General features: G+C 43.1%; 2 protein-coding genes across 9 annotated transcripts in view; one reads left to right on the top strand and one right to left on the bottom strand.

The window, feature by feature from the left end:
- The window catches only part of LOC129631040 (zinc finger protein OZF-like), a 281,286-nt gene that overhangs the window by 254,559 nt on the left and 4,288 nt on the right, over window positions 1-22,439 (top strand). The window contains exon 12 of one of the 2 annotated variants that reach the window (XM_055551784.1): window positions 4,588-4,852. The exons of the other annotated variant lie outside the window; for it this stretch is intronic. Within the exon in view, the coding sequence (XP_055407759.1) occupies window positions 4,588-4,603 (16 nt within the window). The 3' untranslated portion in view covers window positions 4,604-4,852. Of the gene's footprint in view, window positions 1-4,587; window positions 4,853-22,439 lie in introns of those variants that run through there. 2 annotated transcript variants of the gene reach the window in all.
- LOC129631043 (zinc finger protein 160-like) lies at window positions 1,888-20,750 on the bottom strand. Of its 7 annotated transcripts, XM_055551799.1 has the most exons (5): window positions 20,563-20,750; window positions 18,812-18,899; window positions 17,039-17,165; window positions 12,870-12,932; window positions 11,388-12,698 (listed from the first exon to the last, which is right to left on the bottom strand). In XM_055551799.1, the coding sequence occupies exons 2-5, from the start codon at window positions 18,824-18,826 to the stop codon at window positions 12,616-12,618; spliced, it is 288 nt and encodes a 95-aa protein (XP_055407774.1). In that variant the 5' UTR covers window positions 18,827-18,899; window positions 20,563-20,750; the 3' UTR covers window positions 11,388-12,615. The 7 variants fall into 7 exon arrangements, with proteins under 7 accessions (XP_055407777.1, XP_055407772.1, XP_055407771.1 ...); XM_055551802.1 differs by lacking the exons at window positions 11,388-12,698; window positions 12,870-12,932 and adding an exon at window positions 1,888-2,042; XM_055551797.1 differs by lacking the exons at window positions 11,388-12,698; window positions 12,870-12,932 and adding an exon at window positions 8,952-11,275 and having other exon boundaries at window positions 17,039-17,147.

Raw genomic sequence — 22,439 nt, forward strand, 5'->3', positions numbered from 1 at the left:
ACACTCGAGAAAAATCTTACAACTGTAATGACTGTGGGAAGGCCTTTAGCAAAAAATCAAACCTCACAAATCACAAGAGAATTCACTCTGGACAGAAACCTTACAGATGTAGTGACTGTGGCAAAGCCTTTAACCGCCAGTCCCACCTTATAGCACATCAGAGAGTGCATGCAGAAGAGAAAGCATATACATGTGGTGTCTGTGGCAAGGTCTTTAGTCGAAATTCACATCTTGCAAATCATCAGAGGATGCACACTGGAGAGAAACCTTACAAATGCAATGAATGTGGCAAAGCTTTTACCCAGTTTTCACACCTTAGCAGACATCAGAAGATGCATGCTGGAGAGAAACCACACAAATGTAATGAGTGTGGCAAGCATTTTACCCAGCGTTCAAACCTTATGGCACACCAGAGAATTCATACAGGAGAAAAACCTTTTAAATGTAATAAATGTGATAAGGCTTTTATTGAACGGTCACAGCTTTGGGGTCACGAGAGAACTCATACTGGAGAGAAACTTTACAAATGTGATGAGTGTGGAAAAGCCCTTACAAGACATTCATATCTTACGCAACATAAAACCATCCACACTGGAGAAAAACCTTACAAATGTAATGAGTGTGGCAAAGCTTATACCCAGTTTGCAAGCCTCACGAGGCATCTGAAAATACACACTGAAAACAAACATATGCTTCACACATATGGAAACGCTTTTATTCAAAGCTCAAAGTTAAAACAATTCAGACAAAATTTCTGCATGTATTCCAGCCTTACTCAGCTAATGGGACTCTATCAGGGTGGAAGAACACATACAGATGCCCAGCAGACACATGAAAAGATGCTCAGCATCATTAATCATCAGGGAAATGCAAAACACAATGAGATACCACATTATAGTTATTATCAGAAAGACAATAAATAACAAGCATTAGCAGTGCTGTAGAGAAAAGGGTACTCTTGGGCCTTGGTGCTGGTATTGTAAATTGGTGCATCATTTATGCAAAACAGTATGAAAGAGTCTCAGAAATTAAAAAACAAAACACCTGTTATGTGAGCCAGGTTTCGCACTTCTGGCCATTTACTGGCAGAACAGAAAAACACTAATTTGAGAAGATATAGGCATTCTTAATATTCACTGTAGCATTATTTCCAATAGCCAAGATATGGAAGCAACCTAAATATCCATTAATAGATGAAAAATTAGAGGATATGTGTGCAAGGCACACACACACACGCAGGAATATTAGCCATAAATAAAGAAGTCTAGCCATTTGCAACAACATGGATGGATCTAGAGGATTATACTAAGTGAAAGAAGTCAGATGTAGAAAGACAAATACTGCATGATCTCCTTATATGTGGAATATAAGAAACAAAACACAGTGAAAACAGCTTTATAGATAATGAAGAACAAATGCCTGGTTGTTGCCAGAAGGAAGGGTGGTGTGGTTCCAGGTAAAAGAGATGAAGAGGACCAAGCCATATGAACTCTTAGGTATTTATATATGTCATAGGACTGTTACATCCTGTGTAAGGAAGATGTTTAAAAATATTGTGATGACATAGAGGATAGATGGCTACACACATCATTGTAATTGTTTTTATAAAGCAAATGTTGCCTCATGTGTGTAGTACAAGCAAAATGAACAGTTATAATCAATTATATTTCAATAAAAGAGATTCAACCTTAGAGAGAAACCATACAAAACTAATGTATATGATTTTTAATATTTACTTGATTGAATTTTTGTTATTTATACTAAATCTGCAGACATCAAAAGGACAATAAGGGACTGTTACAAATACTCTACACGTATATACTTGAAAACATATGTGAAATGGTAAAGATGAAAAGTGAAAGTGAAGTCACTCAGTCGTGTCCGACTCTCTGCGACCCCATGGACTGTAGCCTACCAGCTTCTCCATCCATGGGATTTTCCAGGCAAGAGTACTGGAATGGGCTGCCATTTCCTTCTCCAGGGGATCTTCCCACATTGTAGGCAGGTGCTTTACCGTCTGAGCCACCAGGGAAGAACCTACCCTAAATCACACATGTGAAACAGATAATTTAAATGAATACTTTGAATTACAGAATTAATGTGTAATTTTTATCTGTGGAGGGATTACATACTACAGTATGAAATACAAGACTCTCCTTGATTATAATGAGCAATGTCATTCGGATACCCGCCAGAACAGCCTTTCTGTTTCTGTTCATCACTGTTCATTCTGTTCATCATCAGTTTCAGAGACTCTTAAGGACAAGATTTGGGGTTTGAGGATTGGAGGACTATTGTATATGATGCTTTAGGTCACTAACCATTGCTCTAAAAAGAGCAGTGTTTAAAAAAATTTTTTTAATAGATGACATCATTCTTTATTTTTTGCTAAGGTGTTTATTTACCTTTTTAAAACTATCATTCCCTCATCCCAGTTTTATAACTGACATATATCAACTTTAAACTGTACAGCAGAATGGTCTGATTTACATGTATTATGAAATCATTAGGTTTACTTAGCATCCATCATCTCATATGGGTACAATAAAATGAGAAAAATAATTTCTTTTTCCTTTTAATGAGAACTGTATTGTTTAAAATACTTTATTCCACACTCTTGATGAATTACCTTCAAATACCTTTGAGAAAAACTTGTTTATATCATAAACTCAAATCAGTAATGTCTAAATGTAATTTCAGATTATCTATACATTCATTTTGAGGGTAGACAGTTTAATTTTAAAATTATAGCTTAGCTCTTTTCTGTGTTCTTTATCTTGGAATGTTTTGTCAAATGTGGGTAACAAAGCCTGTAAGACATGAAGACATTGGGATTTAACTTTTACCTGAAGTATTACCATGTTTGCAGTATTTCTTAGGGCATTTTGTAGGATGTATATTCTCTTTAATATGAATTGTATATTAAGTAAAGCTAGATTATCAACTATCAAATAATGTCATTCCTACACTCACTAACTTTTGTGGCAATATCTGTTTCTTAACATCTATTGCAAAGTATATGTTCTCACATCCTTACGTGTGAAAGATATCATATGCAGGAATTGGTAATCATTTGAAATATGGTAATGTTTGGATAGGGTAATTAGCATATTCAAATATTTTCACATACAAATAAGCAAAATGTCTTAGCATGGCACACACGAATAGAAGATACATCCTTACATTTGTAAAAGATCTAGTGAGTAGGATAGATTTTGAGATCTTTATAAGGTAGTTTACTCTGTATTATGCAATATTGGTAGCTAGTCATGGTGACAAGAAAGATATTTCAGCATGGAGTTGATAGTGGAACTTTTCAGCAAACACAGATCAATAGGAGAAACTGACTATAGGCATACATGAGTCCATTTTGTTCCTGATGAGTTTTGTTTTAATAATTTAAAGGCAGCAAAATGGGCATATTCACAAGAAAAGGATATTTCCTCAATGGCAATAGATTTTAAAACGTCTCCTGTAATATTAAGAAACAAATGTAAATTACTGGTAATCAAAAATGTGACAATACAGTGATCTCATTTGACCTGTGTATATATATTAAACCCTGTAAGTTGACCGTCCCCTCAGGTTGTCTCTGCACAGTTGTTAAAGGATAGACTGTATTTGTTACCGACCTGGGTTCTTGGACTGTTTAATCAGTAGAAATTGGTAACAGGCCAGGCAAAGAATTCAGGCAGAGCTTTATTGGAACTCCCTTGGACTGCAAGGAGATTCAACCAGTCAATCCTAAAGGAAATCAGTCCTGAATATTCACTGGAAGGACTGATGCTGAGACCAAAGCTCCAATACTTTGGCTACCTAATGCAAAGAACTGACTCATTGGAAAAGACCCTGATGTTGGGAAAGATTGAAGGCAGGAGGAGAAGGGGATGACAGAGGATGAGATGTTTGGATGGCATCACCAACTTGATGGACACGAGTCTGAGTAAATTCTGGGAGTTGGTGATGGACAGGGAAGCCTGGCGTGCTGCAGTCCATGGGGTCGCAGAGTTGGACACGACTGAGCAACTGAACTGAACTGGAGCACAGGTGAGAACAAGAAACAGGTGACTTACTCGCTCCCTGAGGCTGGGTGAGCTGGTCTCTTAAACTGGGTGAAGGTGGGGGCAGAGTAGGAGCAGATTGGGTGGGTCCCCCTAGCTGGTCTGCCCAACCCCTTGGTGGTGCTGTGGGCGGGGGACCATGTTCAGTACCCTGCTTTTGTTCTCCTCACCTCAGAAGTGGCAGTTGCAGTTGGGTTTTGGTCTTTTTGTATGTTATTCATAATTTGTCACAGCTGTGCACATAAGCAGTTATTTTTAATAGCTTATGGTTTCTTGGTACTTTAAAAAAACTTTAAAATATACTTTATTTAGTTATTTTTGGCTGCACCCTGGGTCTTCTTTACTGCTTGGCTTTTCTCTAGTTGCAGTGGGTGGCGGGAGCTACTCGCTAGCTGCAGTGCACAAGTGGAGAAAGAATCTCAGTGAAATATTTTAAAAATCCAGAGTTGCACAAACATAGCTGCTGATGTGGAAAACACTGTAAAGGGGTCAACTTAGAAATAAGCTCAGTCATTTCTTGTTCCAGGTGCCCTCTTCTCTGACCTCTACTCCATGCCAGTAAAAGGAAAGGAAGGGGCGACCTGCAACTGAGTGAAACAAGTCACTGCCCCCCACTGAATAAAAACTGCAAATGGAAGTTATCTTCTCAAATAATTACAAGATGCACAAGACCTATAGACACGTGTTTTACAATTCTCACCCTCATCTGTATGATTTAAACAAATTTTAAATGTACTAGATTCTAAAAACACAACTCCTACATCACAATTATCCATATCCAAACAGCTGGAGCCAGCTACCCACTCCCTCTACCTGCACTACCAGGTTATTCCATTTCATTCACCATATCTGTCTCCCTATTCTATCCCTGTGTCTCTTTTTGCTCCTGTCTACCCTCCTGCTGTTTCTCCCCTCCTATTTTCTTCCCTCACACCTGTCCTGCCCCACTCTTCAACTTACTCCCCTCCCCTCTTGCACTCTTTTTCCCCAACCTGACTGCCCTCAATCTCCATTATTTCTGGTCATTTCTTCCCCTAACTCTCCTACACCTGACACAGGAGGGAAGGGAACAGGGCACAACCCTTAAAAGAATGACCTAGTCATTAAACCTATGACAAAATCCAGTTATAACTAGTTAGACCCAAGATGGCGGAAGATTTGACTGCCAACAAACCTTGAACCTCATTCTATGCTCGTCGTGATACATTAGTTAAATGACATGCTCATAGGTGCTATGACAGTTCTGACGCCAACCGTCAAAGGCCAGAAAGTGGGGGGTGGCCCAATTCCCAGAAGTCTCCATCTCTCCCTGAAATAGCTTAAATAATTACTCCACTCTCTAGACTGTGAAATTACTCAGCCCCTAAAAACTAACCACCTTGTATTTCAGGGTCGCTTTTACCTTCTGAGACTGACTGCAGTCTGCCTATGGAACTTGCATTATCACAGGGCCTCTCATCTTCTGAGATGACCTACTTTCTAGCTATGGAATGTGTGCGGGCACGCGCATTGGCTCAGTACTGTCCGACTCTTTTGCGACCCCCATGGACTTGTAGGCAGCCAGGCTCCATGGGACTATCCGGGCAAGAATACTGGAGTGGGTTGCCATGCCTTCCTCTAGGGGATCTTTCCGACCCAGGGACTGAATCCACGTCTCCTAAGGAAGTGCCTCCTGGGAGGCCCTGTGGAATGTGTTTCTCTCTCAATAAATCTACTACTTACCTATCACTTTGCCTCTTGCTGAATTCCGTCCGCACTGCGATGTAAAGAACCTGAGCATCATTAAGTCCTGAGACCAGGTGTGAAATATTAATTAAGACCCTGGATTCCAGTCCGAACTGGAGGAGTGTGGTTTTGCTTCTTTCTCCCTAACACTCCCTCCTCACTCTCTGGCACCCCAGAGTGATACGTCTTTCCTGCTCTTCCTCAGCGCTTCTTGCCACTAGTCCTCTTTCTCTCCCAGCACCAGGAGATTCTGAAGGCCACGGTTCCGACTCTTCTCTTCTCTCCCGACTCCCTGTGTGAAGTTCCTCGTCACTGCTGCTCTCTAACCTCTGGAGATCGGGCTCTTTATTTCTGTTTCATTTACCTGCTACATTCAATCAGGACTTAACTGCTTTCACTTTATCTTCTCTTTCTTTACAAGTCCCTGAGCCATCTTCTATGTTCTCATAGGTTCTCCCTCATGCTTTTCTCTTTCTCAGTCGCTCTGTACTGCTTCTCTTGATTTCCTTTGCCCCCAAATTTTCAGGGGTGGCGACTAAATAAGATGCCCTGGGACCCAAAGGGACCGTTTTCCAACTGAGTTGAATTAGACACGGAACACCGGTGTCAACACGGGCAGGTCATGGTAGCACCCTGCCGTAGGGTGATGGGACGGGCTGACAGGAAGGGGAGGCCTGTGGAGCCGAAGGACCGGCAAGGACAGAGGGGCTGGGAGGGAGGGGGGTCTCAGGACTGAGGTGGTCCCTCCAGGATCCCAGGCCCCCGGAGAGGACATTGCCTCTCCAGGAACGGGGCGCCCCGGCTCTACCTCCAGGGCCTGACAGGGCGAGACGAGTGATGCCGTCATCGAATTCACTTTGTTCTCTTAGCAGAGGACGTTGGAGGCGGAGGTGGTAAAGGATTTAAAGCAGGAAAATGTCTCGAAAGGCGGTGTTTACGTGGGTCAAGGCCAAAAAAGCCAAGGGCTCAGGGACCCGCCTCAGGGTGATTTTAACCGAAAGGAAAACAGTCGACTTGAAAGGCCGACGTCTGGATTTACTGGGGGCAGAAGGCCGGATGCTAGGATTTTAGGTCCTGAAAGTGAAGTCAGGGGTACCGCGCAGCACCGATTTACACAAGAAAGGAGAGGCTTGGTACAGCGTACCCGACTTCGCATTCTCCGGTTCCGCAAGGAAGCTGCGTGGGGGGCGTTGTGGTGTGGCCTCCAGGGCGGGGCCTGAGCGGAGTGCTACCGGCGAGGGGCGGGGCGAGGAGGGAGCCCCGGGCGGCTGGGAACAGGAGGTGCCTCCCCGTACCTTGAAATTGCTAATTTTAACCGTCTGTCTGGAAAGAGGACTGTGAGGCGCAGGCCCAAGCTAGAAAAGTGTTAACTCTTGCTGCTCATTGTGACTTGTGCTCTGCACTATCAGCTTCCCGGTCTTGAAGAAACTGCGCGTGCGCTTAAGGGCTGTGGGCGGGGCCTGAGCAGAGCACGACCAGCAAGAAGCGGGGCGTAGGGAACGCCGGCTTGCGCTACGACTGAGAGGGAGGGACGAGAGCCGGTAGAGGTGTGGTGTGTGCGTCCCTTGGATTCCCTCCCAAGTTTACCTTTTCTAGGTTTAGACATGCTTGAGGGTCTTTGTATCTTATGATAGGATGGCTTCCTGCTTAGCTTTAAGTTACTCTCTAACAAGTTTTAAATTAAATGCTTACAGTTGTGTGGGCCACTTATTTTGGAAATTTCTTTTTAACAAGTTGAAAACAGTTTAAGTCAAAAGCTATTTTTGCCAGCGGTTGACCGACCGTTGGTCCTGAACTGAGAAAACTGCGATCTCAGTGAGGAGTAGCTGTGGGGCGGTAGTTGGATCCAGAAACATTGCCTGCAATCAATTAATTTAAGCAATTTAAATTAAAAAGAACAGGAGTTATCTGTGTAGGGATTACAAGTTAGAATATGAAATACAAAATTCCCAATGGGTAGAACGGACGATATAATATTAAACGCTACAGAACAGCGTTTTGTTTCAGAATTTTTCTCCATGGAAGGGTCTAGGCAGCCAGGAGGCTTCGTCCTTTTCTCTCCTGATTTTAGGCTCTTTTTATTTCCGAAGTGGGTCTACTCAGCCTCAAGTAGCTACCCCTTGGATGAGCTTACTGCGGTCCCAGTTGAATTTACACTCGCCCTTTGTGCTTGGTGAGGGTGAGGAGGACTGTCCGGGTGGAGGGCCCTGCCTCTGCCCTCCTCTGCTGTTCCTGGCCAGATAGATCCCTTCCCACTCTCCGAGGTCAAAGGACCCCTGCACACATCAACCCCCTAAAGTGAAGGCCATACCAGATGGTGTACTAGTTTCATTTTGTGTTCTTCTCATTAATTCGCTGACCATGTGCGGAGTATGTAACTACAGTCTAGGCTTGTCTGCATCAAGAATAAAATGGTAAGCCAATGGAATACACTCTACCACCTCATCCAGGTTATTTTTAAATCATGGAGACAAACACTGTCCTCTGTCATTTACATGCAAGTCAAATGCCCCAAAGCAAAGGCCTGGTATGTGGACGCCCCCATCACACCAGCTCTACCTTGTCCCCGTGTGGCTCATCACAGCTGGAGAGAAAAACAGCCCCGAATTGACTGTTCTTGATTCAGATTCCTGGCTGTTCCCTCACATTCCCTGTGTGTCTGCTCCATACCTTTCCTGTGGAGCTCCTCAAAAGTCCACCTCTACCTCTCCCATCTTTTTTTTTTTTTTCAAAGACCCCTCAGTATTGACTGTGAATAGCCTGAACCCACCTCTGGCTGTTGGTGATCCTGCAATCGTGCCTTTATGCCAACTCCACTCTGTGTCAGGACAGCATGGCATTCTTCCTCCTCTGCTACACACACACACACACACACACACACACACACACACACACACCCTCTAAACCTTTTTATGCACTCTACCATCTTTAAAAGGGCTTCCCTGGTGTCTCCGATGGTAAAGAATGGGCCTGCAATGCAGGAGACCTGGATTCAACCCCTAGGTTGGGAAGATCCCCTAGAGGAGTGTATGGCAACCCACCCCAGTATTCTTGCCTGGGGAATCCAAAAGAGCCTGGCGGTCTACAGTCCACGGGGCTGCAAATAGTTGGACACAACTGAGCGACTGAGCACAACCACAAAAGTATACATTTTTGACAAAGCTGATCACAGGCATCATATTTATATAGTTTCTCTCTAGTAAGAATTTTGTTACATTCCAGAAGGCTTAAACTTTGCCAAAATTTTGTGTGGTTTCTCTTAAAGATGTACATTCTGCCACCAAATAAATGTTAGGCACAGTTACAGGCTTTGCCACATACGTATGTTTTAAATGATTTCTCTCCTTGAGGGGGTCTCTGATCTTAAGGTCTGACTACCTACATACATTTTATCTCAATCATTATATTTGTAAGATTTCTATTATTAATTTTTCGATGATGCCCAAAGCTTCAGCTTTTAATAAAAGCACTGCCACATAGACTAGGTTTATGTTTCTTTTCAGTATGTATTTTCTGATGCCTACCCAGGTTTGTAAACTGAGTAAAAGCTCTGCCACACTCATGACATTTGTAAGGTTTCTCGCCAGTATGAATGATCTTATGTCGATTGAGATGTGAACCATCTGTAAAGGCTTTGCCACACTCATTACATTGATAAGGCTTCTCTCCAATATGAGTTCTCTCGTGACGCCAAAGTTGTGAATTTTGGGTAAAAGCCTTATCACATTTATTACATTTATAAGGTCTTTCTCCTGTATGAATTCTCTGATGTGCCACAAGGCTTGAATGCTGGATAAAAGCCTTGCCACATAAACTGCATTTGAGTTCTCCAGTGAGAGTTTTCCCATGACTGCAAAGTTGTGAATGCTGGACCAATGCCTTAAAGCACACATCATATTTGTAAGGTTTCTCTCCAGTATGAGTTCTCTCAAGATCCCAAAGCTGCGAATGTTGGATCAAAGGCTTAACACACACATTGCATTTACTCGGTTTCTTTCCACTGTGCATTCTCTGATGCCTACTAAGACTTGAAACTTGGGTAAAAGCTTTGTCACACTCATCACATTTGTAAGGTTTCTCTCCAGTGTGGGTGGTCTTATGTTGAGTAAGATTTGAATGTTTCGTAAAGGCTTTGCCACACTCAGTACATATATAAGGTTTCTCCCCAGTATGGATTCTCATATGTTGAGTAAGGATTGACCGCACGGGAAAGGCTTTGCCGCATTCATTACATTTGTAAGGTTTCTCACCAGTATGGATTTTCTCATGAATCCAAAGGAGTGAACGTTGCATAAATGACTTACCACATTCTTTACACTTATAAGGTTTCTCCCCAGTGTGCAGCCTCTGATGACTTGCAAGGATTGAATTTCGACTGAAGACCTTGCCACAGACATCACATTTGTATGGTTTTTCTCCTGTATGGATTATCTGATGGTTCCTTAGGGCTGAGTGTACACTAAATGCTTTGCCACACTCATTACATCTGTAAGGTTTCTCTCCAGTATGGACTACCTTATGTTGAGTAAGGTTTGAATGCTTCCTAAAGGCCTTCCCACACTCATTACATCTGTAAGGTTTCTCTCCTGTATGGATTCTCTTATGCTGAGTAAGGCTTGAGCGCTTCCTAAAGGCTTTGCCACATTCATTACATTTGTAAGATTTCTCTCCAAAGTGCGCTGTCTGATGACTTACAAGGACTGATTTTCGACTGAAGACCTTGCCACAGACATCACATTCATAGGCTTTCTGTGTTGTATGGATCAACTGATGTCTAGTGAGGTTTGAGCACTGATTAAAGGTTTTGCCACACTCTTTACATTTGTAAGGTTTCTCTCCTGTATGAATTCTCTGATGACACGCGAGGTGTGAATTTCGACTAAACACCTTACCACATACATCACAATTATAACGTTTCTCTCCCGTATGGATTAACTGATGTCTGCTGAGGTTTGAGCTGTAAGGAAAGGTTTTGTCACACTCATTACATTTATAAGGTTTTTCCTTGTATGCTTTCTGGTCTTGTGTCAGTATTGAAGGGTGAATAAAATCATTCCCATACGGATTAGAAATGTTGGTTTGGACAATAGGAGAAATTGTCTGCAATGGTAAAAATGAGGTGCTACTGTTGCTACTCTTGTCAGCTTCATTAAATTCATCAATTTTCTCTTCACTTTTAAATATACACCATTCATCCTGAAAGCTTAATGCAAGCTTATTTTCAATAGGTTTGATTCCTGGATCCCTTCTACCATGTTGATTTTTTCCATCAGTGAGATTTTCATTATTGTTAACAGGCATTCCTTTGTCATTTCCTTCATCATCTGTCCACTGACACTCAAAGACATGCATATTTTCCTGGATTTCCGTGAAGTAAAAATCTCGGACTTCCTGACTTTCATATCTTCCCAACATCACTCTCTGGAATACTCCTGTATCACTGTTTGCTTTTGGTTTCAATTTCTTGATCACATGTATATGAGAGACAGCTACAAGATATAAAGAACCATAGGTATCCTATTAATTACAGATGGTAAATAAATGTTTCATGTTGAAAAGGTGATATTACACAAAAGGCATTACCAATCCTGAACAGTTATTAAACTTCCCAACCATGACCTTCAAGGTAGACACAACTACAGAAATGGGATCTTTTATTAAAGAAAGAATAATCACATGTAATTCAAGTTAATTTTAGGGTAGCCTAGTCACTCAATGACAAAATCACTCACATTGTGCAAACTTACGCTAGCTCTCAAAGAAAGGGTATTTTCCACCTTGACCTCAAAGATCACATACCTTTTGGCAGTAAACATATTGCTGTCTCATAACTGAGGAGAAAAAACTATTATACATATTTTATGCATAATTACTATACATATATAAGTACTAAAGAATAGTCAATGTATTGTAATGCTGCTGCTGCTGCTAAGTCGCTTTAGTCGTGTCCGACTCTGTGCGACCTCATAGACGGCAGCCCACTAGGCTCCTCTGTCCCTGGGATTCTCCAGGCAAGAATACTGGAGTGAGTTGCCATTTCCTTCTCCAATGCATGAAAGTGAAAAATCAGAGTGAAGTCGGTCAGTCGTGTCCGACTCTTAGCTCCCCCATGGACTGCAGCCTACCAGGCTCCTCCGTCCATGGAATTTTCCAGGCAAGAGGACTGGAGTGGGGTGCCGTTGCCTTCTCTGATTGTAATGCTAAATAATCCAAAACAAGCTTATCTAATAAATAATCTAAATAACTTATAGTTTAGAATTGCAAAACCATTGTAGAACTGAGAAAATAAAACAATTTATAAGAAAACAAAATATTTATCTTAATACACATTATATATCCACATGTACCCACTGAGAGAAAGCATTTTACAATATTAAGAGATGCTGTGTGTCAGATATATTGCATAATGCATGCTGAAAGATCATCTATAAATCACAATATAAATTGAAAATTATTCCAGTAAACCATGATAAAGTCAGCATAGATAATAAGTCACCATATTACAGAAAATTTTTACTCTGTAGCACTCTAGACATTCCCCCTTAAGAATAAAGAACTTATATTCTAGAAGGAGCACACAATATGAGAGCTGGGAGTTATATAGAAATCACTGACTTATGAACTATCATGTCAGGAAAATACATAACATTATTAAAAAAAGCTGGAAAAAGAAGTCAGAAGTCACTATTACAATTTTATGACTGCAGCTACATCACAGTCAACTAATAGAGAAATTCCGTGTCTATGCACTGCCCTTTAGTAATCCTGGTCACTGGCCCCAAATCATATGTGATACATTGCATATGCTTTGAGAATTTATTAACGAAGGTCAGAGACAATACTGTTGAGAACATATTGGAAAATGAAACATACACAGGAGCTTCCCTGGCGGTCCAGTGGTTAAGAATCCACCTGCAATTCAAGGGACACCAGTTTGATCCCTGGGAAAATCCTACATGCCATGGAGCAACTAAGCCCGTGCACCACAAATACTGAACCCTAGCTCTAGAGTCCAAAAGCTACAACTTCTGAAGCCCAAGCAGCCTACAACCACTATTTTAAAAATAAGGACAGCAGACTCACAGGATTTATGTACCTGACACCAATGTACACAGCAAGTGAGAGAAAGACAATCTGAACCTGTACCTACAGAATCAGAAAACATGTTCTTGAGCACAACTGGTTATTCAGGCAGCCCACATTATAAAATACTACAATGAATACCAGGATCTGAGAAAGAAATAATTCATGGGAGATAATAAGAGCTCTAACAGTCAGACTTGGCTATCCCTCCTGGAATTGGCTTTTGAGTCATCAGCCCTGTACATACTGATTTAGCTTCTGTCGGGAGAAAGTTGTTCAGTATATGAACATGCGTACATATGTGCTCAGTCATGTCCAACTCTTTGTGACCGCCATGGACTATAGCCCGGCAGTCTCCTCTGTCCATGGGACTTCCCAGAAAAAAACTGAAGTGGGTTACCATTTTCCTTTTCCAGGGGATCTTCCCAACCCAGGGTTCAAACCCACATCTCTCCTGCATTGGCAGGTGGATTTTTTTTATCACTGTGCCACCCGGGCTTCCATAGAACTGCACAAGGGTGACTAGAATACTGACCTTGGAAGAAAAGAACTGGCAGGCTCTGAGACTGAACTCAAACCCTCCCAATACCCAGAGCTGCCCTTAGGAGGAAATGCAAAGCAAAACTACAGTGACATACCACCTCACACCTAGTAGAATGGCCATCATAAAAAAGTCAAGAGATAGAAGAAAGTGGAGGTGAAGATATGGAGAAAAGGCAACTCACTGCAATACTGGTGGAAATGTAAATTGGTGCAGCCACCATAGAAAAAGAGTATGTAGAATTCCTCAAAATATTAAAAAAAAAAAAAAAAGAAGGACGACCATAAGATATAGCAATCTCACTTCTGGGAATACACTGAAAGGAAATGAAAGCACTCTCTTACAGAGATATTTGCACTGCTCTGTTGTTGCAGCATTATTTACAATAGCGAAGACATAAAAAAAAGCTAAGTGTCCAACAGTGTGTAAAGAAATTTTAAAATGTTACATATACAATGGAATATTATTCAGCCAAAAAAAAAAAAGTAAATCCTGCTATCTGTACCAATACAGACCTTCAGGGCATTATGCTAAATGAAGTAAGTCAGGAGAGAAATACAAATACAGTTGTGACCTCACTTATATCACACATATATGGAATCTTAAAAACAAAAGCCAAATGATTAGAAAAAGAGAGTAGAAGAGTGATTGCAGGGGCAGGGGAATATCATTACATACCATGGAATATATTACACACAATGGAATATTATACATACAGGGGAATATTATTACATACAGGGAAATATTATTACAGTTTCAGTTATATCGGCAGTTTCAGTTATAAGGTGAATACGTTCAGGAGATCTAAAATACAGCATGGTGACTACTGTTAACAAAACTGTCTTATATAATCAAACTTGATTAGACAGTAGACATTAAATGTTCTCACCACACACACACACACGCACAAACACAAATTGTAATTATGTGACTTGATGGATGTGTTAAGTGTGCTCTGGTAATTATTTAGTAATATATATATATCATATCATCACTGTACAGTTTACATTTATACCATGTTATGTGGATTGAAGTGAAGTGAAAGTTACTCAGTCATGTCCGACTCTTTGCAAAACCATGAACTATAGTCCATGGAATCTCCAGGCCAGAATACTGGAGTGGGTAGCTTTTCCCTTCTCCAGGGGATCTTCCCAACCCAGGGATCAAACCCAGGTCTCCTGCATTACAGGAACAGTGTTTAGCAGCTGAGCCACAAGGGAAGCCCCAAAATACTGGAGTGGATAGCCTATCCCTTCTCCGGCGGATCTTTCCAACCCAGGAATCGAACCGGGGTCTCCTGCATTGCAGGTGGATTCTTTACCAGCTGAGCTATCAGAACTCATGCTATGGTCTGTGTCCACATAACACATATGTTATGTGGATTACATGTCAATAAATCTGGGAAAAAAGAAAATACAAAGAAGTGCACAAAAGAAATCCTGGCTGACCATGAATAAGAATTTAAAAAAAAAAGAGAGAGAGAGAGAAAGGAAGAAAAGATTGGGAAAAAAAAAAAGATCTCAGAAGAACAAAATAGAGCCAAAGCTAGAGAAGGAAGGAAGAAAAAGATTAAAGGAATTAGAGAATAAAAAAACTACAACCACAAAACTCAAAGTTGGTTCTTTGAAAAGAAAGACAAAATTTACACTCAGCAAGATAAAGAAAAAAAATCAGAAGACTCAAATAGCTGAAGTTGGAAATGAAAGAGGGAACATTACAACTGATCACAACTGATTCTACAGAAATCAAAAGGATTATGAGAGAATACTGTGGGCAATTCTGGGCTTCTAAGGTGGCACTAGTGGTAAGAGAACCCACCTGGCAATGCATCTGATGGAATCAAGAAAGGGAGACCAATGGAAAAAGACTATCCTATTCTCCTCAAAGTCAAGGAAGCAAAGAATTCTCAGGAGCCAGGTGACGGAGTGTAGATGGCGATGAACACTTTGCCTTGGTCTGTGTGGGAGCTGTTGTAGCACCACTAAGTGTGAAAAGATAAACTTTACATATTGCAGGACAGAACAAGTCAGGGAGAAGAAAAATTTTCTCTGAAAATTTACAAGAAATAAACTTCTGTTTTCCCATAGACATCTCCCACTTAGGGAGAGTTTCCCAAACACTATTAATGGTGCAGTTTCCTCACTGCCCTTCTGAGCTCTGACCTGTGTTGGCACCTTTGATACATTCCCATTTGTTTATTTTTTTTTTCTATTTTCACTTCATTCTCTAGAATCTAGAGTTCTTTCCCTTGCTCTAAGATGGAGATAACGTTCAGAAACAGAAATTCATACTTAACAAAAAGATAAGAACAGCCTTCCCTGGGTGGTGCAGGGAATAAGAATCTGCCTGCCGATGCAGGGGACACAGGTTGAATCCCTGGTCCAGGAAGATCCTACATTCCTTGGAGCAACTGCGCCCTTGCGCCACAACTATCGAACCCGAGATCTAGAGCCCATGAGCCGCCACTACTGAAGCCCACTTGCCCTAGAGCTTGTGCTTTGCAATAAGAGAAGCCATTTCTTTCTGGGGATGTGCTGGTCCCCAGTCTGCCCAGGCCCACAGGGATGGCTCCGGGGCTTGGGAAAGCCAAACTGTCAAGACTCAAAGCAGCCTCCTTCCCATCTGGGAGGCTGGGTGTCCTCACGCCTCTGGCTTCTCTGTCCCAGTGGGCAGTGCCTAGAGCCCACGGCCCCCAAGAGAGCTCTTGGCAGACAAAGCCAGTGGCCGAGCCTTACCTGTCCCTCCTGGCCTGCCGGCCTGGGGTCGTGTGCCCTGGCCTGTCAGTATTTATTGCCTCCATATGTGCTGTCCTCTGGGCCTGCTGGCCTGCCGCCTCTGCCCCCAGGCTTGGTGCCACCAATCCCCAGCAGGCCCTCCCTGGACCACCCAGGACAACCATGGGACCAAGCTTGCACAGCTGGAGCCGTCCCCTCTGCCCGCACCCCACCCTACCCCACCCTTCGTCGGTCAGGCCTGGGCCTAGAGTGCACAGGGTCCTGTCCCTGATTCTTCTTTTCTGACCGGGAAATAAACTTCCCCTTAAGAGGGGAAAAAAGAGAGGGAGAGAAGCCATTTCAATGAGAAACCTGGACAGCACAAGGAAGAGTAGCCCCTGCTCGTGACAACTAGAGAAAGCCAGAGCAAAGCAGTGAAGACCTAGTGCAGCCAAAAATAAATAAATAATTTAGAAGAAAAGAAAAGAACTCCCAGCTCCTCACGAGCAGTGAGGACATTACAAGGGGGAGGTCTGGAAAAATACTTCACACATTCATCTACTGCCTCCTTCTGAATGCAGAGGGAACAGCCTAATATGCAGGTCTCAAGCTCTCTTCCTAGAACTACTGAATCAAAAGCCAGAGGGAGAGAAAACAGGGAATTCGGTATTTTACAAGTTTGCCATTAGACTTTTTAAATACTTAAGCTCTGGAACAACTCCTAGTGTATCATGAAATGTGCATATTTCTGAAGAAATGGTTCAACTCCTGATGCCAATCACGAAGCTTTGCATGTCTGAGTCAACAAGGCTTCGAGCTCAGTCAAGCAAAAGAGGGGCTCCCAAGAGGCACAGAGGGAAAATGCAGAGATACCCCAGGGCAGATCCCAACTTCTAGAGGAAAGTGATCCTCACCCACAGAGAGCAGGTTCCTGTAGGTCTCCAGCATCACGTCCCTATACAGGGCCCTCTGAGCAGGGTGCAGGCATTCCCACTCCTCCTGAGAGAATTCGATGGCCACATCCTTAAAGGTCAAATGTCCCTGAAATAAAAAATATATCTCACTGAGGGACTACAAGGAGAGTTCTTATCTTCACACAAAATGAGAAGAAGAGAGAGGATCAATTGGGTTGGAGAATGGGTTTTGACAGATTCCAGTACAGGCATTTTGAGCAAGTTATGTGCCTTGAATTTTAATTTCTTTGCTTCTGTAAGAGAATATGATATCCTCCAAATCAGTGTGGATGACTGATTTCTGTGGATGATACATGAAATATACAAGCAAAAATGAAACACAGGTTGGCTACACAGGAGAGTCAGATATTCTGTTGTACACACTGAGTGGGATTCAATATGCAGATGAGCTAGTGAGTGGTGTCCTGAGAGACGAAAAAGTCCACAGTAGCTTTACAAAAAGATCAGGATCTTAACATTGAGATGAGGATAAGAGAAATGATGAAAAGCGTTTCAATACTTCCTATGTGCTAAGCATTACTCTTAATGCTTTAAGTGTATTGACAGTTACTACATGTATTAACATAGAGGGTTCCCTGAGAAAGCTGAAACGAGTACAAGGTGAACATGTGCAAATGCATAATGTGTGTACACATCCACATATGTTTACATTTTTACTCCTATTTAAATTATTAATGTGACAGTGTAAAAAAATTAAGATATAATCTCAATTGCTAAAAAATAAAAAACTTACTATAAAATGATGTCTTTTATAAAAGCCAAGAACTTGCACATGCATGCATGTACACACACATGTAAATATCCAATTCACTAAATAAGAGTAGCTGTTTCAACATATTTTGGGTAAGTTTTTAAATTATCATTTTTACTTAATGTAGTTCAGCATCTCTGGGACAAATAAAATGTTCTAATCTTACATAATTTAGTTTGTCAACATTATTCTTCAGTAGGTTAGCAAAGAACCAGTACAAGCATGAACAAATATATAATACTTCAATCTCTGTAAAATACATATAACTCAAAATGCAAATATAATTTTATCCATTTAAATCCAGATAAGTAACTATTAACAAAAGCCAGATTTTGTTTATTCCACTAATAAAATATTGATTCAAAACTGGAAAGGATATTAGTGGTATACAGGGCCTTCCCTCATAGCTTAGTTGGTAAAGAATCTGCCTGCAATGCAGGAGACCCGGGTTCGATCCCTGGGTTGGGAAGATCCCCTGGAGAAGGAAATGGCTACCCATTCCAGTAGTTTTGCCTAGAGAATCCCATAGACAGAGGAGCCTGGCAGGCTAGTCAATGGGGTTGCAAGAGTGCAAGAGTCAGACATGACTTGGCGACTAAACCACCATTGTGAAAGTGAAGTTGCTCAGTCCTGTCTGACTCTTTGCAACCCCATAGACTGTAGCCTACCAGGCTCCTCTGTCCATGGGATTTTCCAGGCAATAGTACTGGAGTGGATTGCCATTTCCTTCTCCAGGGGATCTTCCCGACCCAGGGCTCAAACCCAGGTCTCCTATATTGTAGACAGATGCTTTACCGTCTGAGCCACCAGGGTTGAAAAGTTCTTGAAATAAAAATTGAAAAAAAAAAAAAAAAAACTTTTATTGAGCAAGAACATACTTAACCATCAGAGAAGACTAGTAATTCTGAAGCAGGGCATTTTGGAAGGACCGACAAAACAATTAACTGAAAATCTGACTTCACCTGAGAAAGAGCCATTCTTGACCTCTTTTCTTTCCTCTTCTGCCTCCTCTGGATTTCTTCCTCAGAGGTGAATCTTTCGAGGTCAATCCTGAAAGTTGAAAACAGGCTGTTTAAGGCTTAGAATCAACATCCCCTTTCCTGTGCCACAACCACACACACAGGGAAGACCTCACCATATGAAAGAGACAGTCCTCTGCTGCCCACTGTCACAAGAGGTGCGTGTAGGCACCCGCCAGGACTAACACACCCATCTTCCTGCACACAGCGCTCCCACGGGCTCAGCCAAGAACCTGTTTTAACAACGTCACAGGAATACATTTCCCTCTGCCAAATCCACTGCCTTCATTCTTCCACAGGTGAGATCATGTTACTCAATTCAACCCATGCATGCACATCTCAGCCTCAGCATCTGTGTGTCCCAGGAAACCTGAGCTAAGATGCTATGGTACCCACACCATTTCACGCAGCCCACACCATCCATAAACCCACTTGCAGATGCTCCAGCCAGAACAGCAACATCCTTTGCCAACAGTTCCGTACACCCCATGATCCTACAACTATGCCTGGGACACACACACACACACACACACACACACAATTCACTGGGCTCATCCAGAGGCCCACACTTGCTCCCACAACTCTCCTGCAGACCCCGACAGGCTCCCCTCCATTTTCTCCATTTTTCCTCCTCTCCTCCATGCAGGCATGAACAAACAGAGCTGAAAGGCATAGAGACCTCTGGGCACAGGCACTGTAAGAGGAACGCACAGAAGCTGCAAATCCAAGGACTCTGGGTGTCCAGGAATGGAGACCAAGAAGCTGACCCTTCTGGGAAAATAATGAAGGGGTTAGCTTGGAAATAAGCTCTGCGAGAATGTGCTCATCAAGAATAGAGGGGCTCTGTTGGAAGGTTTGAGGTCAATCAGCCCATTCTGTATCACCGGCAGAGAACACAGAAGAAAGACCTGAGGGGAACATCCACTTAGTACCTCACTATTTTAACAGATCGCATAAAATGGAAGACAACGGAATATTAGACTATATTAAACCTAGCAGTTAAACTAGGTTTCAACTGCTAAAAAAAATCACTGACATCCTTACCAAGTACTCATTGAAACAGGCCCTCACCCGTCCTCTACAAGGCCATCTGTCCTCACTCATTCTTATTTCCACCTTAGTTTTCCTACTTTGTGAACCGCTCTGTCTCGGCTTCTCCTGATACCCCTCGCCCACATATTTACAGGGATGTCGACCGAATAAGATGCTCGCCTAGCGGAAGACAGCATTTTCCAGCGAGAAAGCTGGGTGTCACGGGGGTGACCATGTCATCTCCCCCCACACGCGGACGGGGAAACGTCACTATGAAGAGGCCTGTGCGGCAGAAGGACCGGCCGGACGCGAGGACAGAGGGGCTGGGAGGGAGGGGGTCTCAGGAGCCGCGAGGGCTCCCCAGAACCCCAGGACCGGGGAGAGGACGGGCGCGGCCTCTCCGGGAGCGGGGGCCGGCGCGGCCTCCAGGGCGAGGTTATGGGGGACGAGGAAGGGGAGGAGGAGGTGAGAGCGAATTCATGTCGGGGAAGAGGGCTTTACGCGGGTCATCGGGGGCGGCGATCAGTAAAGGATTTTAAGCAGGAACATAGAGCGAAGAAGAAAACCAAAGGGGGGAAAAAAAAAGCCAAGGCACCGAACTAGCCTGAGAGATTTGAAACGCAGAGGGAAACGCCCCCTGTGACGGCGACGTCTGGACTTACGGAGCACGGAGGAGTAGGTGCGGTGATTTTCAGGGCCCTAGTGACTCCCACACCCTGAAGAAGGGTTGGGCGCGCGGCTATGAAGCGCAAATTTGCACGAAAAACAAGAAACAATGCGCCGCAATATGACCTCCGCTCCGCGATCTTCGCTTCCGGGTCCGTTGCCAGCTGCGCACGCGCGGACACGGAGGCACGGCGGCGGGGGCGGAGCCAGGGAGGAGCGCGGCCGGAGAGGGGCGGGGCGTGGGACTCAGGTCCCCGCGGGGCGGGTGAGAAGGCGGGGAAGGGGCGGGGCCTGCGCGTTCCTCCGCGTCGCTGCGAAGGCGTAGCTCTCTGGGTTAGAAATGTTTGAGAATCTTTTGCGTCTCTTGATGCATCGTTGCTCCCTGCTAAGAGATTAAGTTACTGTCTCTCCATCTAAAGGAAATCACTCCTGAATATTCATTGGAAGGACTGAGGCTGAAGCTGCAACTCCAATACTTAGACCACCTAATGTGAAGACCTGACTCATTGGAAAAGACCCTGATGCTGAGAAAAATTGAAGGCGGAAGGAGAAGGAGGCGACAGAGGGTGAGATGGTTGGATGGCATCACCAACTCAATGGACATGAGTTTGAGTAAACTCAGGGAGTTGGCAATGGACAGGGAGGTCTGGCGTGCTGCAGTCCATGGGGTCGCCAAGAGTCGGACATGACTAAGCCACTGAACTGAACTGAAGATGTTTTCCTCTTACAATGAAAATGGCTTAAGTCAAAAGCTTGTTTGTGCCAGTCAGTAGGTTGCACCCACTCCTGTGAGACTGAAGCAATTCAGCGGTCTGGGATCTCGAAGAAGGATCTGTATGTGGTGGTGGTTAGATCCGGAAACATTTCCTGCGGTTGGATTTAATTTAAGCAGTCTGCAGTTGTTCCATACAACCTAGAATGTGAAATACAAGCTCTGCATGCGTAGAAGTAGCTATTTTACACTGACATTCTACAGAACAGCATTTTGGCTTCTATTCTCCGTTCTCGCAGGAGGCCAACTTGGCATTGTGCTCTGTTCCAGAGACTCATAGCGACAGGACTGATCAAAGAATTTTTCACATATTGATAAGTAGGCAAGTCATTCTGACTTCAGTTAACCTGAATTTTATGCTGATAGCCTGTTTGTGTCCTTTTTCCTGTGGAGGGAAAAGTCCAGTTCCTCCTACCTGTGTGTTTCTTCCCTCTGTCTCCTTTACCCTTAAACTACTACCACACTGACAGAGAACACTCCACTTTCTGACACTTCTGATCAGCAAATATGTGGGTGTTTTTTCCACAAGCAATTGCATGTGACACCAGCTGGGTGTCCTACAATTCAACTCAACCTCGGCATTTATCCGATATAGCATCAGATCCCACACATCCCACAAATCTGCCACTCCCCTGTCCCCACTCCACTCCCCCCACAATACACTTCAGATGCCAGTAACAAGTCCAGGTTGTCACCTCTGCTTCTGACCAGCTGACTTTAGATTGGAGTTTCCAAACCCTTTTTTGGTTCATACAAAAGTATACACACAGCTGGTTTATATAGTGCTGCTTCTAAGTCCTGGGGAAAAAAAAAAATCTAACTGGAAGTCCCAAATTTTAAATGTCTCCAGTGGAAACTTAGTATCACACCCCACCAAGCCACACATCAGTTGTAACTAGTCCTCAGTCATTGTAAATGTTCCTGTCCTGGCAATTTTCTCCTAGTTTGTCCACCCAATGGCCTTTCTCCATTTGCATGACACTCTTCAATTAACGAGTGATTCTTCTCAAATATCACCTTATCATAGAGCATTCTCTGAACACACTGTTTAAATCAGGACTCTCACTCTATCATTATACATGCACACCTTCATTGTATTTA

This window comes from Bubalus kerabau, chromosome 17 (genome assembly GCF_029407905.1).
Source record: "Bubalus kerabau isolate K-KA32 ecotype Philippines breed swamp buffalo chromosome 17, PCC_UOA_SB_1v2, whole genome shotgun sequence".
Taxonomy (NCBI): domain Eukaryota; kingdom Metazoa; phylum Chordata; class Mammalia; order Artiodactyla; family Bovidae; genus Bubalus; species Bubalus kerabau.

Excerpts from the sequence above, each read along its gene's own strand:
- LOC129631043 (XM_055551796.1), bottom strand. Across the intron at positions 11,276-17,038 it reads CAGGAACCTGCTCTCTGTGG|CTGTCTCTCATATACATGTG; the intron begins GTGAGGATCACT and ends TATATCTTGTAG.